The sequence below is a fragment of the Pipra filicauda genome, unplaced genomic scaffold (assembly GCF_003945595.2).
Source record: "Pipra filicauda isolate LSUMZ 115617 unplaced genomic scaffold, ASM394559v2 scaffold44_size3831614_pilon, whole genome shotgun sequence".
Lineage (NCBI taxonomy): Eukaryota > Metazoa > Chordata > Aves > Passeriformes > Pipridae > Pipra > Pipra filicauda.
Window position 1 is genome coordinate 16,762 of NW_024104587.1, and position 20,250 is coordinate 37,011.

Consider the following 20,250-nt stretch of genomic DNA (forward strand, 5'->3'; position numbering starts at 1 on the left):
AACACATGGTTTTCTTTCACAATGCTTCACAAGAATGTTGGCTAACAAATGGTCTGAAAAATCTGGCAATCGCCTTGTGGGTAATTTATAAAAAGAAAAAGCAGTGGAATAAAACCATATTTTGGGGCAAATAATTCTTTTTTTTATTTTTTTTTTATTTTTTTTTTATTTTATTTTTATTTTTTTGTGTGTGTTTTTACTGAGCCTCACTGGCTTCCTTCCTCTCCCTCAATGCTGATTTTGCTGGCTTATTTTTGTCTCCGGGCTTGGATGTGGCAGTGGGCATGGCCCAAAAGCAGAGCCTATGAGTTGTGCAAGAAGGGCTTTTGGGTCCATAACTCCTGCATCACTCTGCCAAGCCCTGGATGCCATACCATGCTGGACCAGCGCTGTGGGAACGACCCTGCTGACTTGTCCTCAGCCTCTTGTGCAGCATCCTCTGTGCAGCTGCTCAGCAGAGGCAGAGGGGACCGCAGGTGTGTTGTGAGCAGGACTGAACAAAGGTTTGTGATTACCTGTGCTCTCAGAGGGAGAGAAGTGACGCAGAGGGAAATGCGGTGACTCACTCAAAACACTTTGGGGATGGAAATGACGTTAGAAACCAGGCTGAGCCTCACAAAGCCCTGCACTTACAGACTCTTATCGAGTTCAGAGATACCTATGCTGAATCGTGTAAATTGACCAAAAGAAGCCATTCAAGAGGTAATGTGGAAGGGGGTGGAATTAATAATACTTTAGCTAAAGGAACAGAGTAAATCTCTCTGCACATACATTTTGTACCATACTTAAGCAACATGTCCTACATGAACGTGTGGTCCTTTGAGAACTGAACACATGCTCCATAAAACAAGACAAGCATTGGTAGTTTTCAAACCAATCAACGCGGCTTGTTCCCAGGTGCCAGCTCCTGATGGCAGCACAGGGAAACCAAGCTGTATCCAGGGATGCTGCAGGACATCCTGTGTTCCTGGGACTGGGCTCCTTCCCTGGCCAAGAAGCTTCTTCCCACCGGCAAGTACAACAATCTCGCATCTCATTTTCTTCTCACTGCAGTATGCTAATTCTTTCAGAGCACGTGAACACTGCTCAGGGAATAGTCTTCGGAACTCTAGCAGAGTGTTTTCACCATAAATGGTCATTCATATTCAAATATTGTGTCTGTTTATACTTGGCAGCAAGGGATCTTACTAAAGGCAGAACAGTGAAACACCAAAAAGAGGCAGGGTGGAGAGAAGGGCATTTATCAGCAGAGCTGACACAAACTAGTGATGCTCTGAGCATTGTCTCACACATTTATCCCATTCTAGCTGCAGAGAGCAGCATAAGACACAGACCAGAGGGTGGCCACATGCTATGCCAAAGGGATCAGAGCAGTCTGCCCAACACAAACACTGCACTCAGTGCAGATGATGCTCAAAGCAGAGGTTTCTGTTTCTAGCTGGCTTGCTTTGCCTCTTGCCCCTCGACACTGCAAAGCTGCTGAGGGAGAGTTTCCCACTCCACAGCAACACTTGTGGGTATAGGCAGCAAGTCAGCACATCATGAAAAGAGAAACAGAACAAGACAGACTGGCAGCCCATCTTCTCCACGTTCTCAACTGCATCCAGCGTGGAATCTCTGTCAAGTGAAGCCAGTTTACCAAGCATTGGAACTGGCTGCCTAGGGAAAAGGCAGAGTCACTATCCCTGGAGGAATTTAAAAGATATGTAAATATGGCACTGTAGTGGTGAACTTGACAGTGCTGGGTTAACTGTTGGACTCAATGGTCATAGAGGTCTTCTTCAACCTAAACAATCCTATGATTCTATAATCATGACCTGTGAAAACCCCCATATATTTACGGCTTTCCATTAAAAGAATATTCTGTTCAAGGCTGCTTCTGTGGTAATGTTCTCTGTTGTATAAAAAGCAAAAAAGTGACAACTATACACACTCCCTCCCTTCCCTCCCATAAAGTTTTCCCTTCCATATGAGACATGTTACCTTCTGTAGTGGGTCCTAATGCGTCAATTGCTTCTTGTGAGACTTGAGGCAGGGCAGCAGTAGTGGTGGCCAGATGAAGATTGTCTAGAACAGCAGCTGTCTCCGTCTCTTGTCCTGACACTGCAGGAGGGGAAAGCTCTATTTCAAGCTGAGCCTCTTCAGGGTTCCTGGGTCCCTGTGCTGTTTCAACATCTGGAGTCCTGGTACTAATTACAAAGTCTGGGACAGAGGTTTCCCCTGAAATGCCTGCTATGGAGTGTGTCACAGCTCCAGATGTTGCATCAGTAATCTCCTCCTCGGGAGTACTGAAGGGCTCCCCACTGGCCAAAGATGTGGCAGCTGTTTTGATGTTAGCAGCAGGCAATGCAGATGCTTCCCCACTGGTTTGATGGATTGTGGATGTTTCTGTGCTAGTCTCAGGAAATGTTTCACCCCGGGCTTCTTGACTTGTGGGTGTTTCTATTCTAATTTCAGGAAATGCAGAAGTTTCCTCACTTACTTCTTGAACTGTGGATGTTTCTATGTAAATTTCAGGATAGGCAGATGTCTCACCCCTGGCTTCTTGACTTGTTGGTGTTTCTATGCTAATCTCAGGGAATGCAGATGTCTCCCCACTGATATCATGGACTGTAGAAGTTTCTATGCTAATCTCAGGAAAGGCAGATGCTTCACCTCGGGCTTCTTGACTTGTGGATGTTTCTATTCTAATTTCAGGAAATGCAGATGTTTCACCACTGATTTCATGGAGCGTGGAAGTTTCTATGCTGATTTCAGGAAACGCAGAAGTTTCCCCACTGGTTTCATGGACTGTGGATGTTTCTATGCTAATTTCTGGGTAGGCAGATGTTTCACCTCTGGCTTCTTGATTTGTGTATGTTTCTATTCTAATTTCAGGAAATGCAGAACTTTCTCCACTAATTTCGTGGACTGTGGAAGTTTCTATGATGATTTCAGGAAAGGCAGATGTTTCTCTGCCGGTTTCGTGGACCGTCGAAGTTTCTATGCTAATTTCAGGATAGCCAGATATTTCACCCCTGGCCTCTTGACTTGTGAATGTTTCTATTCTAATTTCAGGAAATGCAGATGCTTCCCCACTGATGTCTTGACTTGTGGATGTTTCTATTCTAATTTCAGGAAATGCAGATGTTTCCCCACTGATTTCTTGTATTGTGGATGTTTCTGTGCTACTTTCAGGAAATGCGGAGGTTTCCCCACTTACTTCTTGAACTGTGGATGCTTCTATGATAATTTCAGGATAGCCAGATGTTTCACCTCTGGCTTCCTGACTTGTGGATGTTTCTGTGAAAATTCCAGGGAATGCAGAGGTTTCCCCACTGATTTCTTGAATGGTTGATGTTTCTACATTAAATTCGGGAAATGCAGATGTCTCCCCACTGATTTCATGAGTCGTGGATGTTTCTATACTAGTTTCAGGAAATGCAGATGTTTCACCACTGATTTCATAAGCTGTGGATGTTTCTAGGCCACTTTCTGGCAATGCAGATGTTTCCCCACTTAGTTCACCAGATGCAGAGGCTTCACCACTCGGCCCCAAATTGTAGGGAAATGTGACAGCTGTTTCCCCACCCAGTTCCTGTGATACTGTTGGTCTTGTCACAACTTCTACTAAATCAGAAGTGACTAAAGTGACTTCTGGAAGCCCTGAGAGCTCCCCACTAATATCAGTCACTGCTGAAGACTGTCCACTTAGATCTGTGGCTCCAGAAAATTCTCCACTGATATACGGGATCCCAGATGGCTCTCCACTGAAGTCTCCTGTCCCTGAAGGAAATCCACTAGTCTCAACAGCTCCAGAGCCTTCTCCAGATAGTCCTCTGTCTCCAGAAGGAAATCCACTGATTTCTATCATCCCAGAGGGCCCTTCTCCCACCTCTTGTGCAACTGATGTCTGTGTTACAACTTCCACCAAAGTGGTATCCACAAGAGACACTGTGGGAAAGCCAGAAGTGATTCCACTTTCTTCTCCAGACAGCAGACCACTGGTGACATCAACTCCAGAGACATCTCCACTGCTGTCAGTCACTCCACTCGGATATCCACCCATCTCCAGCACTCCAGACACACTCCCACCAAAGTCTACATGCCCAGAGGGCTCACCACTGATGTCTAAACTCCCAGATACCGTGCCTGATGCATCTTCACCTCCTGAAGGCAATCCACTGATTTCCAAAGACTCTTTTGCTTCTGCTTCTGTAATTGAGGGGGTTGTTGTCATTTCCTCCAGAGTGACATCTACAAAGGTAATGCTGGAGACCTCGCCACTTCCATCCATACCAGAGGTAAGGCCACTTAGGTCCACCAGGCCACTGACCTCATGTGTTCCAGGTGTTTCTCCACTGACATCCAGTCCTGAGGGCAATCCACTAAGCTCAGACCCTCCAGAGGGCAGCCCACTGAGATTGGGTACCCCAGAGGGCTCCCCACTGAGCTCCAGCCCTCCAGAGGGCTCCCCACTGGGCTCAGCTCCTGAGGGCAAGCCTTGGATTCCACCACTGCTGTCCCACTCAGATGATGGAATCCCTGACAGATCTCCTTCACCGCTGACTCCGATGGACCCTTTTCCCTCCTCTCGCCGTTCCGGCACTGTTGTCACGACTTCCACCAATGTGGTATCCACAAGGGAGATGGTAGGAAAACCAGAGGCGAGTCCACTTTCCTCTCCAGATGGCATGCCGCTGACTAGCTCAGTGCCAGAGATTTCTCCACTAGCTCCAAAAGGCAGCCCACTGCTTTCCGCTCCAGACGGTATCCCCCTAATTTCTGGTATCCTTGAAGTAGACACTGATACCTCTTCCTCTGCAGAGGGCAGGCCACTGATATCAACAACACCAGAAGCCACACCACTCAGGTCTCCTGAGGGCAACCCACTTTCTCCAGGTAGGAAACCACTGGTATGCAGGTCTACTGATGGTAATCCACTCTCTCCAATCCCTGAGTGTTCTCCACTAAGTTCAAAAACTCCAGAAGTTGGTTCTCCACTTGTGTCCAGGACTCCAGATACCCACCCGGATGCTGAAGATTCACCACTGACTTGATGTTCTCCAGATTCAGTCACCTGTCCTGACACTTCACTGATGGAAGCACTGGTACTTGTTTCCTCTGGTGTTATGGTAGCTGGAGGAAAAGCAGATGGACTCACTGGAAAAGGAATAGCAAACAAAGAGAAGGAGTTGGGAAAATTATTTACACTTTGGGAGTGTCCCAACCCTACACCACCAGCCAAGCATGACACAGGCTACAGAGAAGCTCTGAACCTACCTGAGAGCAGTGACACATCGGTTGGAAAGACCTCTGTCCCCCAGGCTGTCTGATTCTCAGGTTGAGTAGTAAACTCTGTCTCCACGGTCACCTCCTCCCCAGAGGGTACCCCCTCCACTCCAGGGATCACTTGTGTTGCCAGCACATCTTCAAAGAATGGGGTGACCCCTTCCTCCTCCCCAGGAGGCAGAGCTGGAATAAAAAGGCATTGGAAGGATTTTCCAAAAATTCACAATCCAAGACTCCGGTGAAGTGCCTCACCTAAACCAGCACCCCAACATGCCCAACCTCCCTCGTGAAATCCCTTTCCCTGAGGAGACAGGTCTGCATGTCCTGCCAGGGCTGGGAGGGTACCTCTGAAGCAGAAGGCGTGGTGCCGGGACAGCGGGTCGGGGAAGCCGGTCTGGTTGTGGTGCTGGTAGACAGTTCTCACGCCCGGCGCGTCCCCGCCGCAGGTGGGGTGGGGGCTCACGATGGGGTAGCGGAGGCTGCCGTCGGCCAACCAGCCCGCGTAGCACCTGTCCAGGCCCTGCTTCCAGGCAGCATGGAGCTGGCCAACAGAGGCCAGCGTGGCGTTTTGGCTCTCACAGTACTGCTGGGCCTCTGGGAAGGTGAACTGCTCCGGCTGGGTTGCAAAGAACACCTCGCCTGAGGGATGGGAGAGGAAACAGGTGTGAATCCCTGCATCCCACCCATGCACACACGGATGTGGAGGTGTGAAGGACATTTTTGCTTCACAGCAGTGTGCAGGGGAAGGGGGAGAACGTACCCTTGAGCCTGTCAATGTAGCAGTACACATCGTAGGTCTCTGAGGCCGGGCGCATGCCGTATGACCGCACGCCTGGGGAGTTCTCTTTGTCTCCTACACAGTTATTTCGGGGATTTACAATGGGATACCTACCAAAAGAAGAAGGGAGAGGTAACACAAGGTCAGCCTTATGTACCCAGGACTGAAGAACCTCAGTGTGCTTGGGAGCAGGACATGAACTCTTCACAGTTACAGGTGCTCAGAGCCCTCAGTGTGACTTGGAGACAAATCCACTTACAGCTTGGGGCAAAAAATACAAATTTTCCTCTACTTTTTCTACATACCAAGAGAGCTCACTGGTGCAAGGTGTATACACAGGTTAGGAGATGAGGAAAACAAGTAGAGGAGAACAGGTCTATTGGCCACTAGATATCACGGCCTGGAGACAATCTTGGGCCAGCAAAGGTTTAGATGCTGATGAAGAGAGAAGCAGGACAGACCAAAGCCCTGATTTCATGGCTGAATAGTCATTCTGAGAGGTGTTGCCCCCAAGTCAGTAGTGTTACCTGACTGTCTGGTCCCGCAGCCAGCCGGCATCACACTGGTCAAAGCCAGCCTCGTAGGCAGCCTGGAGCTGCTGTGGAGTGGCAATCACTGCACTGTTCTCCAGGCAGGCCTGCTGGGCTTGGACGAAGGAGAAGGCATATCTGCTGGTGGCAGAGCGGTAGTGAAACACCACACCTGGAGGAGAGAAGCCGTGGTGAGACAGTAGGTACAGGACCCTCCTGCCCTGAGATGTGTGACCAGAAAGGGTCTTCCCAACAACAGTGCAAGGACCAGTCCCTCTCAAACCCACTTTGATGGAGATGCCTCATTCATTGAGCTCTGCTGCCACTTCTGGGGATCTCTTTTGCCCTCCTCTGGGATCTTTTTGCCTTGACTTTCCCCTCCCCTGGAGTTAGATGCATATGAGAGAGCAGACTGTGACCACTGCAGCCCAAACACCAGCCAGCTAAGCCCTTGTCAGCACGTAATGGGGTGGCCCACAGCCTCCTCCTCTTGCCTCCTACCCTACTGTAGTGGAAGCACTTATCCTGTCCCTGGCCCCAGACAGGCCTGCACACCTCCAGGGACCTGGGTGCCCTCTGTGATGGCAGAAGCTCGGGCTCCTTTCAGCTGAATGGTTAACCTTGAGGAGAAACTGATTTTCAGGCTTCTCGGAGTGCTGGTGACTTACCTGTGGGGGAGATGGGCTGCTCAGGGAGGTGACCGGCACCAGGGGCTGCTGTCACTTGCACCAGTTGATCTTCCACTGTGAACACCGAGGCAGACTCTAGTCCTGGTGTGGCAGTCACCCCCACGACCTCTTCCACCGAGCTCACCTCTGCTGTTTCAGTGGGGACAGCAGTGCCTAAGGCTGTGGTGGTGATGGCAGTGCCTAAGTCTATGGTGGTGACCTCTTCAGGCACAGTCCACACTGCTGATACATCCCCCCTGGTCACATTTTCCTCCTCTGTGGCAGCTGTCTCTACTGTGACACTGGTGCTGAAGAGATCAGGCAGGACAGTGAAGCCCTCGTACAGCTCGGTGGCGGTGGGTGTGATCTCAATGGGCTCCAGGGTGGCGATGCTGCCACGGGCCTCCTCCTCCGTGGCATTGTGTGACAGGGGCAGCTCCACCTCAGTCTGGGTGACGGTCTGGACAGTGAAAGCACTGCCCAGCTCGCTCCCTATCTCATCGATGAACTGCCCTGGGATCAGGGTCTCAACGTCGTCCCCTGCATCAGGATACAAAGCAGCAATCAGAGAGGACAAGGTCAGTCTGAGGAGGTGGACTGCACTGCTGCCGCCTCCAAAAAGAATCTGGGTGTTTGCTGGCTCTGAGAGGATTAAGGAAGTCATGGTGGTTTTGTAAAAGAAATGGTTTTCCTTCCTCCTCTGTGGCTCTCTGCAACGCCTCAGCACGGAGGGCACGGTCACGAGGCAACGAGCCACTGCATGCTCCACAGCTGGTGAATCGGCGGGGACATTCCCTGCTGTGCTCCCTGTTCTCCTTCCCGGGAACACCTTGCCCATATTCAGGTCTATACTGACCTCTAGTGCCTGCTGCAAGGAATTTAAGGTGGCCAGAGGGAAGTAGAAGAGCTTGGATAACCTCCACGACAGGTCTGTCTGAGCCGTGGGAGAAAAACAACTGGATCCTCACACATGAAGCCTTCACCAGGATTGTGATCTCATTTGGCTTCGCCAAGGCTACAACTTAAGAGCTCATCTAGTACAAACGTCTGAACCCCATTGCCAGGACAGCCAAGGCCACTTGCTGTACCAAATATATTCAAACAGCTCCCACCTGTTCCCTCCCAAATCACTTTCCTGCTCAAATCACATCCCTTGGGTCTAGGAGAACGTGCTTAACATGCCATTGAGCAGGTCAGCCTATGGCAAGGTTAACAGAGCAGCATAAAGCAGAACTGTGAGGACAGGTAAGAGAGGGATGGGACATCTTAGATATGTAGCAAAGCAGGTGTTGGCTGGGGAGGGAGAGAGAATGAGAAACTGTCAGGGATTTCCTCTAATACTGCTTTCCCAGCTCTATTTATTTCCAATTCCATTTTCCCTCTAGTTCATTTTAGCCTCTCAGACATCAAGGGATTCAGAGAGAATTTGATAGATATGCTCAGACAAGGACTCACTGTACACAGCAATTTCAGATGCAAACCCTGAAATAATAAGAAGGCTGTGGTTTGGTGAACCAGTCTTTAGCTTGGCCACAAGTTACCTTCAAGGATCTGGGAAATGCATCTGGACTGATGCAATAGGTCTGATCAGAAGGGTTTAAACACATATTTGAAAATATTGTTATTTTTTTAACTATAGCAATCCCATTTGAATATTAGTCTCTGATTGCCCTGAACAGGCCATTTAACACTGTGGTTTGCCCACTTCTTGCTGCAGGGAGAAGTGTGCAGTTAGAAGAAAGGGGGAGCAGCTGGGATGCTCTCCACTTCCTAGGTGCAATTTTGCTGCATGATTGCCAGACTGCATCAGTCTCAGATTTATCCCAGCACGGAAACTCAGTCACGTGTCTGTACCACATCATGTCACTATAGACATCTCCAGGGTCAGACCTGTTCTCTTTCTCCTTCTCTTCCATCTCCAGCATTCAAAGTCCTGTACACAAAGCACCTGAGCTCTGCTCCGTGTCTCCAGGAGATCTATGAAAGCAGGAAGGTGTGGGAGGACTGGAGAGAAGTGAGCTGTGTTATACCCACCTCCGCAGAGCCTCTTGTACAGGTCAAGCAGCTGTGTACTTTCTGGATCTGCTTCCTACCCAAACAAGGACCTAGTCCTTTGCCAAACCTGCTTTGTCTCCCTCTTTTAAAAAAAACCCCAAACACTAAAGAGGTTATCTCTGGCGCGGGAACTCCTTGCTGGTGTGTGGAGACACGCTGCTTAGTCCCGCGGCCCCGCGCACTCACCGCTGTAGCAGATGGCGTCGTAGCGGGAGTCGGGGTGCGGGTACCCCGTCTGGTTGATGTACAGGTACACGGTCCTCACGCCCACCAGGTTCCCCCCGCAGTTGGGCCGTGCTCTGGAGATGGGGTAGCGGACGCTGCGGTCGGCCAGCCAGCCCGCACTGCACATGTCCATGCCGTCCTTCCAGGCCAAGTACAGCTCTCCCGTGGTGGCCAAACGCGCCCCCAGACTGCGGCATTTGTCAAAGGCCTCTTGGAAGGTGAACTTCTCCGGGGCAGTGGCATAGAAGACTTTACCTGCAATCACACCGTCCATTAGCACAGGAATTACCTGTAGAATTTAATTCCAATTCCCCTTCTATCCATTTCCCACTCCTGAGAGTTTGGATAAGATGGAGAGCCCTGTGTATTGGAGCTGAATCGCAACCCTGTGTTGGTGACTGTTTATAAATACCAGAAGAAGGTGAGTCTTACAGACTGAATACAGACTGGAGCAGAACTTACCAAATCAGTTGGAGCCCTGGGGCAAGAGGGAGATAAAGGACAATCGCAGTCCTGTTGTATTGAATATTTCAATGGATCCCTGTCATAAGCATGAGTGGTTGACATCTCTGAATGTCACACCCTCAAATGGATGACCAGGTAGGATGGTGTGGACTGTAGTGGAGGTTAGGCGGACTCCACCCTCTCTACTGCATTAGTCATTTGACATTAAAATTGTCCAAGGTCTAACTAAGAGACTGGCCTGGCTGGGGTATATGCTTTTCCATCTTTAACCTGTCCTTTCTCTAAGTCCTTTGCCCCTGTTTTTACTGTTGTCCAGCCTAAGCATGATGAGGGCTTTGGCTGTTTCTTTGTCTAGTAACAATGAAAGCCTCAAATCACCTTGCATTTGCTCTGCATAGCAGTAAACATCATAGGTTTCATCTGGCTCACGGACACCGTAGGTCCTCACTCCTGGAAATTCATCCTTGTCACCATAGCAGCGCTCCCGGGGCCAGTGGATGGGGTACCTGAAGGAGAGATGGTGCATAAGGAGTAGGGGGCAGGACCCTGGCAGGCACAGGAGGCTGTGAGGATGCTGCAGGGCACTGTGCAGTGTGGTGATTTTTTACTTTTTCTGGGTTGTGGGGGAAGGGAAGGTTGATCTGCTGTCTTGCCCTTACTCTGATGGCCCTTGGAGCACTGACCAAAGACATCAGGACAAGGTACCTCCCCAGCGGGGGATGCACAGCTCGGTATGGCTGAGCCACACCTGTGCATCTTGGCACAGCATCGGTTCTGCTGATGAAGAAGAGGAAGGATCAAGATTAAGCCACTGTCCATTCAGTTGTCAACAACAGCTGAGGAGGACAGTGGTCACTCTGCTTTCCTAGTTTAGATCCCCCCTGTCAGAGTGGCTAGCAACCCACCACCTCCCTCTGCACACCAGCAGTTACAACAGCTACTATTTAACAACCATTTTCAGTTGATGGCTTCATTGCAGAAGCCCTTCCCTAGTGACCCTGCTGTGGCTTTTCTTTCCCCTCCATGGTTCCTTACCTGACAGTCTGATCAGCCAGCCAGCCAGCATCACACTGCTCATACCCATCCTCGTAGGCAGCCTGCAGCTGCTCAGGAGTGGCAATAACAGCACTGTTCTGGATGCAGGCCTGCTTTGCCTTCTCAAAGTTCAAGGTGTACCTTGTGGAGATTGCTCTGTAGTGGAATACAATGCCTGGAAAAGACAATGGCCATCACTCACATCACCAGCCTCTTTCTTTCCAAAGAAGGCACAAGAAAAAGTCAAAAATAAACCTCATCTTGTACAGTCCTGCAGTGAAAGCTATCTTCCTGTCTTGTACAGAAAGCAAAAATTACAGAAAATATAAGAATTGTATGAAACTTTTGTTGCTTTATCCACCTATTACTGGGATAGGCTTTGCAAGATGGCAGTGAAAGTTTTTCCAGAACAGCCCAGTTCTCCAGTTGAGGGCATCCCATCTCCTAAAATGCCTGGAAAAAATTAAGGGTCTAATAACGGCCCTGTTCCAGCTTCACACGCCTGAGCAACAACCCAGTGTATCCAGTTCCACCTCCTGTCAAGGATGTTGTTTTGCTGTCTCTGTAATTCACCTTCTGCCAGAAGAATAACTTTTTTTGCCATATACTCTGCCATGAGTCATTTTACTGGTTTGTTTAGTCTGGTCCTAGCCTGATAAAATAAATGCCTGGCCCATGACTTCTGCTTACCCACCCATCACCTTATCTGTGACCTGACGGAAAGGGTTTGTGACTGTGGAAAGAGCTGTGCCTTCAATACCCGTGTACTTCTTCCTCCCTTCTGCCCAGCAAGATCTTGAGAGGAGAGAGCAAGGGCAGGATCTCACCTTTCACTAGGACCTCTATTGTGTCTTGTCTGTCCTCAATCCCATACATCACTTCACAGCGATAAATCCCAGTGTGGTTGGATCTCAGCGCCTTGATCTCCAGAGTGGCATCGGTGGGGATGGCGGGGTAGTTGGGCAAGGAAATTGCCTCCCTGTACTCAGAGTTGAGCCGGATTCTCCCACCAGTGGCCACTAGCAAGACAACTTCGGTCCCGTTTGAGAGCTTGCTCCATTTGATCCGTGGGTTCAGCATAACACTGGTGTCCTGTTCCTCCGGGATGTTGAAGTAACAGGGGATGTTCAGGGAGCTTCCCAGGATAACACGCAGGGGAGACTGCTCAGGTATCTTGACTTCCAGGCCATCACTACTGTCTGTCAGTTCCCGAACAAAGCAATGGTTACATTAATAACACATTTAATACAAAACATCCAGTGCTTTCATATGATCCAGTGCCTATATCTGCTGTGCAAACCTGTACCCACATATTCAGACACAACCTTTTTGGTCTAGTCTATAAAGGGAAGTTATGACAATGACCACTGCACCATGGGTTGCTTTCAGCATTTGGATCAATGCTGGATGGGAGAATGAAGGGAATGAAGGGCTCCACTGCAGCGTAGCTGCTGCCCATGCTACGAGATCACACATGATAATGTTTAAAAAGGGGAATGCTGAAATTTCTAAGTTTCCCCATAAATCTGCCTTTGTCTGCAGCTATCTCCCTGGCTCCCCAAGTGCATGAGCAGTGAGAGGCTGTAGCACAGCAGCCACCCGAACAGAGGAGCCTCCCATACCCTGGACACATACCTGAGAGCTCCACAGAGTTGGCTGCAGTGATGACTTGCAAACACACAAACACTAATAGTAAAGTGGTCATAGTTTACCTGCAAGAAATAACAGGGAGAAAGGATTTGTGGTATGTTCACAGGGAGCTGAGAGCTGCAGGGCAGTGCAATGCTTTCAGCTGCCCCCTAATCCTCCTACACTCCTCACACTGGCAGTGAAAGCTAGTCCCTGGGGAAGGATGCTGTTTCAAAGTTCCTCTTGCTTCAGAAATAAGTCTGTGAGACAAATAAGTAAGATGCTCTGCTATGTACAACAGATAGAAGTGTTACTAGGCATCACTTATTCTATTGGTCTCCCACTCTCTTGCTTGTTATTCAATCTTATCCGTGGAGCAGAAAGACAATTTTACAACAGGTCTTCACACTTATTACATTTTTACTCAAGAAGGACCATCACATCCACTAAGCCTTTGTCTCAGAACAGGAGCTGCCCCTCATTGGCATCTCCACCCAAGCCAGTACTGGTTCTCAGGCCAGATGGTTGGAAGAATTTCATATTCCTTAAAATGCTCTGAAGGGGCATTTGCCCTCTACATGGTGGAAAAGCCAAAGGTTATAACTCTTTGGTCCAACCTCATGCTCTGAGAGCATACGAAGCCTTAACTGCAAATGGATCCTGAACTGGTAGAAGAAATCCACATCTGAAATCTACCCTAAAAATATCCTATTGGGATCTTCAATTAGTCAGAGCAACCTTCTACTTCTGAAAGCTTTAGGAAAAGAAAGAAGCATCCTGCTGACACTGAGTGACAGAAGCAATATAGGGAGGCCAACTAAATTAATCCTAATTGGATTATCATCCAGTATAATATCATGACATATTAAATCACCATCAAGACTCAAGTTGGTTTCAATATTTCAAATAAAAACCATGTCCTCTGGCAACACAGCATTGTTTGGCATCACATTTCAGCCCTGACTCAGAAGGAAGGACCACGCCTACTGAATCACTGGTGTTTCCTTTGAGGTCACCTGTCCAAATATTGGCTGTTTAACTCCTGTGATCTAGAAAGATTCCAGCTGACTTCGGCTGACAGGGAACATTCTGAGTATATACCTATTGACCTTGTAGATCGTTAAATATACTCACTGGCACAAGAAAAGGCCAAAAATAAACCCCATCCTGTACAGTCCAGCATTAACGTTTCTCTTATGAAAAAAATTGACCTCCATGCACTCATTCATTTCAACCTGACATATCACAAAACTTTATCTTCAGTGAATAGAGACAGCTATACTGGCAGAAAATAGGAGAGAACAGGGATGGAACACATTGGCAGAGAAGTGTGCAGACTTCAGTTTGCAGCTGTAGGGCTAAACAAGACCAAATGGACATATCCCAGTTTCTGCTGGGCATGGGAATAAAATTTCAGGTAAGTGCTAACCTCAGGGGGACCTTGTGCAATTGCACATATGTTTGGGTGTCTCTTTGGTTAGGAATGATATCTGCCTAGACAATGTATTATGAACCCCTCGTGCAGCACGACAGTTGACTCCACCATTTCCCTCTAATGATGGCTAATGATGGCCACTACCAAACCAACTGCCCTGCTGCAGAGGAGGTCAGAGTGCTTGGCAGTCAGTACTGGGACAGTGGCAGAGGGATACGCCCATAGGATGGGCTGTGGGGGGCAATGAGGTGCCTTCTGCTCCTCAGTAATCGAGGAGAACTGGAAACACCATCTGTTACGGATAAACAGTCTGAAATCAGCTTGGTTAAACAGCCATACCCAAGAGTCCTTGAAGAGCTGGCTGAGTAAGTTGCTGGCCCACTGATGCTCATTTAAAATCTGCGCTGGAGCACTGGGGCAGGTCCCGAGTACTGAAGCACTGTGCCAGTAGTCAGCCAAGATACACAACGATGAGCCTCATAGACACATGCTGGTTTGATTGACATAAAATTACAGGCAAAATAATGGAAAATGTGATACAGACTTCAATTTGTTAAGCACTGAAAGAATAGGTGTAATATTAATCTTAGTTTAGATACTTGTATATAAAACAGGTGCTTCCAAACTTGATTTTATTATTTGGCACGATTCTAAGCTTGTCTGATAAAGCTGCCTGCATGGTTGCAACACAATGTAATTAGATTTCGATAAGGCTTGACTTTCACAGGCTTCCATGATAAAGATAAGTAATGTCAGTTGTACATCCACTAAAATGTCTTAGCAGAAGCCAGGCTGGTGGGTCTCTAACAGGATCCATCTGAGGGACACGGACGTTGAAGGAAATATTTCTAATGGGCATCTACAGGGGTCGGTATCAGATCCAATGGGTTACTGAATAGACTGTACTTTAATAGAATCAAACATAAAATTATACAGGAGATGCAGAGCATGCCTGCAATGGGATGTTGTGTCCTAGAAAGCAGTCACTCAGGAGAGCTACTGCCATTATCCAGCATTAAACCAAACAGGAATTCCTCTCTGTGCATTAGTGCACACCTCTGGGCTGACACGAGGATATCAGAAAAAGATGGTGCAGAAATATCCACTAGCAAGGACCTGAGGAGAAGGAAATTGGCTCAACCTGTATTTTGGGGAACAGGTCCAGCTCACAGACCAGCTACTAATACTTGAGGCAAAGCAGAAAACCTGAAACAGGTAAAGCTTCTAAGATTTGGCAAATCTTTAAGATTCATGGGGAAACTGAAGTCCACTCTCAGAAGCATATCCTTGTTTAGTTCAAGGAATGTTTCCTGCAGAACAAACAACTGTGCATCCAGATCCCTCCTAGAATAGGTCCCTGCTTTCACTAAGGACCAGCCTAACACTGGCTAGGGACTGTTTCCCTGGAATGAGGTTGTAGGCTGGGGTCAGATTGTATCTACTTGCACCATGCCATAGCTGCCATTCCAGTGCATATCCTGCACTCACATCCTCTGGAAAAAAGGAGAAATACGAAAGTAAAGATTATATGAGCCCTGGAAGCAGAAGGGATTCAGATAGAGGACACTCTTCTAGCCATTAGTAACTAATTCTTTAGTTGTGATACATGCTTGAGCATTAAATAAAAGCTCTTACTTCTCCAGGCTCCTTAGATCAGGTGCCTTTTATCCAACTTGCATTTTACCAGAATCCAAGTAAGCTGAATAGCCCTGAATGTCATGAGATAAGCTCAGCCAAGAGAGGCAGGCAGCTTTAGACCTGAATAGAAACATTCTAGAGCAGGGAAACAGAGGTGTTTAAATATAAAGGGAGCTGGCTGGCTGAAAAAACTTTTAGGGTCCGTGCCTACAGCAAATTGGTAATGTTCTGAGTCCCACACATTTGTTATTTCTCTGTGCATTGGCAGTGGGTAGGAGGAGAGCAGGTTCATCTGTCCATCAGTTAGACATCACAGAACAAAATGCACTAAAGAGAAGAAATTCACTTTGTCCCAAAGGCTAAGACAAGCTCATGTACTCCTAGTCTAATTCAAGCTTTGTTCATAGGGAAAAACAGCCTCATATGGTAACAGCTGGGACCAGCAGTATCTTTGCAGTTTGGTTGAGCTATGGAGAAAAAACCCAACCTCCTCTTATCCCACAGAAGCCCAGAGAAAATGGATTTTCCTTGTGAGCAGCGGTTAAACAAATCACAATAACAATGTTTTGGGTGTATTCTGCGAAAGTGTTGAGTCCCTGCCAGTTAGAAACCCAACCTACTCCTCAGGGTGCTGTTTGCAATGTTGATCTTCATTTTTCATTCTCCTTAAGCATGCCAAAGAGATCCAACTCTTGAGTCTGCGTGCAGCTCTGGTCGGGATTCGCTATGCTGGGAATGCCTTTGATTAATGTCCTGTTGTTACAGCAGTGGTTCCATGCTGCAATACTTCTACTCTGTGTTGTCTCTAGTGGGATGTCCAAGCACATGTTAATGAGCAAACAGCTGCTTGAAGGAGCAGTTCTGGAAGCAAGTAAGTAAAGAGGGAGCAGACGTGGATAGCCCAGATGATGGAGACCTGGTCTGTCTAGACAAGGGAACTGGGGAAGTTGTTCCTCTCATTTTAAAGCAGCATCTAAACAGGTTGTACAGCAGAGATTATATGCCTTAAAACTGATGATTCCTCTCTGCTGACTGTCAGAGCAGAGGAGGGTGACTAGCTCAAGTATGGATGCTGTCTTGACAGAGGTGTGGGCTCAGACTAAGGCAGCTGTGTCCAAGGAGCAGGAAGGTACAGTTCAGCACTTGGGAGTATCAGTGTGTGCTCGCTGAGATGGGACCTAGCATGGAGGAAATGTTCTCAATAACAAGTAAATACCTGAGCTGCATGAGTAAAGGCAGAGTAAAGCCTGGAGCAGGCTAAGCAGTGTCAGGAATGCCCCCTGCTCAGCATCTTACTGACTGGGCCCCCGCTGTAACTGAATGGCTAAGGGGAGAGGTGAGTCTGAGAAACACACTGAGGATACAGCCAGTACCCCTACCACATGTGCCATAAATAACACAGGCCTCTGGAGATAACCCCATTTGACTACTTTTTTGTAAAACATTGAGGTATTTTGGCTACTAGAAAAAGGTGAGCTCCAGAACTCACGGGAGCTACCAGGTCATTGCTGGCAAACTCCAATTCAGTTGCAGGCTCCTTATCTTCTTGCAGAAAAAGTCACCTTGAAGAGAAGTTGTTCTAGACACACTTCAGTGGAGCTCTTCCTAAGATGATCACTAAGAAAGGTTTGTCCAAGCTCTAGCAGGGAGCACTGTGAGGGACTAATTCTTGCAGCACAGAGCCCTACACACAAGCAGCAATGATCATACTTTCTGCAAGGTCCATGCTACAGAAACACCTTCCATCCCTGCAGATTGCTTTCCTGCAAAACTCCATTTGCACTTTCAGGGAGAGCAACTGGAGCAGGCAGCTTTTGTGGTGAGAAGAGAGGAGGAGGCAGGAGAAGTTACACCAGGTCATGGCTGTGCCTCTGCATCAGGTTGGCTGTCCCTGTGTGGGATATTGAGCAGTCCAGAGGAAAAAGAATCCAACTAAACTGCCACAAAAATTCCAGCCATCCTACCTCCTCTAACCAGTGCCCAAGACAAAAACAAGGCCCTCTCCAATTCAGCCTGGGCCAGGAAGGGTTCAGGAAAAGCTCCTGCCTTTCCAAAAAAGACAGGGTTGGGAACTGGTGGTAGACTCACGAGCTCCCTACCCCAGAGAACAACTGTCTCTTTCACCAAGTTTATTACCTCTTTATTTTAAACCTAAGGCTGTGCTTCTGTATTGGGTTGTGTGCAGTGTCCTAAATTTGCTGCATGTAAATATGTTTACTTCAGAATCTAAGCGTGTGTGGAGGGAAGTGTGTACCTGTGTGCAGACTGGTTTAATCCCTTGCTCTTCCAACCGCATCCTCAGGTTTTTAAGGGATAAAGAATGTGGAGGGAGCAAGAAAAGGAAAGGTCAGTACAGTCAAAGTTCAACAAAGTACCTACACCATCAGACCATACAGTGGAAAATAACCAGATAGCCTGTTTGCAGCACACCCTAAATTGTTTGCTGGCTGTAAAATATTTTTTGTCTCAGTCTATTTTAATTGAGTCCCATCTGAAGTTTCTCCTGTGGTCTTTGCTTGCTCCAGACTATGTTAATCACCTTTGTTGCAATTAAATTTATTTCCATCATCCTTAGTCCCACAGTTGTCCTATTTTTTTTTCCTATGGAGTCACATGGGTTGTTTTAAGCTTCCTTCTTTCTCAGTTTTGGAAAACCTTTAATACACTTACATATTGTTTCTGGCAGCTAATAAAATATCACTTATTACCTGGAAGATATGCCTGGGCATAAAAGAATTTCCAAAAACAATATTTCCATTAAAATTATGGATGTAAAGAGGCTCCTGAACAAGAGTTAAGCCCAGCTCTACTCATTTAGCCTTGGATTCTCTTTCTTCAACTGGTTTTCCATCCCCAGCTGATTCCCCATAAGGGAATGGACCTTAGTTTCTCTAGGACATGCAATCACCTCCATCCAGACTTCTCTCAACACTGTTATTTTCAGGCACCAGCACTTGAGACCAAGGGTTTGATGAGGTCTGAGGAGACACCAAGAGAGTTCTCATGAATGTTTAGGCAGCATATCCCATACCCTTGTATGGGATGCTTCAGTCAAACAGTATTTTCCCCTCTCCCAGGGGAAGACTGTATGCTTCAGTCAAACAGTATTTTCCCCTCTCCCAGGTAAAACTACAGATTGTTCATCTGTGATCTGTACAAAAACCCACTTTATTATCTCTCTGTGTATTCCCAGCCTTTGTGCAGGACTGAGGGTTTTTCTGCTAAAAACCTTAGCTGATCCAGGAAATGGGAGGGAAGGAAGGGGGCATGGTGGTGGTGGTGGGTGGGATGGGCAAAACCAGTTTTATTTCTTCTTCTTTTTTTTTTTTGAATAATGCAAACTTTGGAACGGAAATACGGCAATAAATGTATTCCTGTGATTTTTCATGTTTTTTCAGCTGCAAAGAAAATAGGAGAAATATTCCATTCTGTCTGGCTTCCAAACCATTCTGAGAGTAAGGTCTTTATGTACAGAGCAGTTTGGATGCTGCTCCCGCCTGCTCTGTTTCTGAAACCATCCCTGCACCAATAAAGTCCTTTTTTTCCCCAGTCAGAAAGACACATGGCAGAAATTGCTCAGATATTTTGTCACCGAGGGATGTGGTCCTCCACACACTAACAGGTCTGCAGCATTGGCTGCCTGGATTGCTACAGGAGATGGCAAAGTGATGGCACTGAGACACTCCTAGTGCATAAGGCACAAAAAAGGGAACATTTGTTGAAGACTGGGAATAATGTGAAGTTTCAGCTCAAGTCTCAGCTGGCTCCTGTCCTCAAGCACCTCTTGCTACTACAGGTATGAATATGGTCAGACACAGCTCTGCTGATGCACTCTGGTGATGGTACCAGTGTGCCCTCAGCCATGACATGAGCTCCAGAGCTCCTCTGTCCTCTGGCACAGAGACTCAAGGTGGTGCTATGCTACACCCTTTTTGGTGTCTTTATGACTTTTCTCTCTGCTACAGTTCAACTGGTTATATAATTATATCATGCACACACACTACAGGAAAAGCCAAAGTACTCAAGGATGTATGGTCACGCTTTCAATAAGCAAGAAGCCAGAGGAAATCTTAGTAAAACCTAAACAATCCTGTTCAGGTTCAGTTAGTCAGCTGAGCTCAGACATATGGTCAGAAACAAACATCCTACTGAACACAAAAATTTTTCCAAGCATTTATCTCTTTTTTTGATATCTACCACAGAACAGCTCTCATCTTCCCCTGATTTACATTGGTTTTACATTACATCTTCCTTGACTTCATCAGCAAGCTAAACACACAGGCTCCAGAACAGCAGAAGCCCATAAAACCAGCCCTCCCCAAACTCTCTTCCAGGGAAATCAGAACCATCTGCTACTGGCAACACACACCCCAGTAATTTTTCTATCCTTCATGGACAGAGAAGTTTCAAAATGCCCATTATGGCAGATGACAGCTGGAGCCTTTCATGCAAGGTGTGGGATCAGCACCAAGCCCTGGGCTGCCATGGCTCCGAGTGTCTGCTCGATATGGAAAGTCAGAG

At 47.5% G+C, this 20,250-nt stretch overlaps 1 protein-coding gene across 2 annotated transcripts in view; it reads right to left on the reverse strand.

Moving 5' to 3' along the window:
* The window catches only part of ACAN (aggrecan), a 46,698-nt gene that overhangs the window by 12,721 nt on the left and 13,727 nt on the right, over positions 1–20,250 (reverse strand). For both annotated transcript variants that reach the window (XM_039385931.1, XM_039385930.1), the window contains exons 2-12: positions 12,663–12,739; positions 11,855–12,226; positions 11,028–11,202; positions 10,371–10,498; positions 9,489–9,782; positions 7,248–7,787; positions 6,577–6,751; positions 6,032–6,159; positions 5,617–5,910; positions 5,263–5,454; positions 1,984–5,142 (exon numbers count right to left, since the gene is read on the reverse strand). In XM_039385931.1, coding sequence (XP_039241865.1) covers positions 1,984–5,142; positions 5,263–5,454; positions 5,617–5,910; positions 6,032–6,159; positions 6,577–6,751; positions 7,248–7,787; positions 9,489–9,782; positions 10,371–10,498; positions 11,028–11,202; positions 11,855–12,226; positions 12,663–12,732 — 5,527 coding nt within the window. In that variant the 5' untranslated portion in view covers positions 12,733–12,739. The remainder of the gene's footprint in view (positions 1–1,983; positions 5,143–5,262; positions 5,455–5,616; positions 5,911–6,031; positions 6,160–6,576; positions 6,752–7,247; positions 7,788–9,488; positions 9,783–10,370; positions 10,499–11,027; positions 11,203–11,854; positions 12,227–12,662; positions 12,740–20,250) is intronic.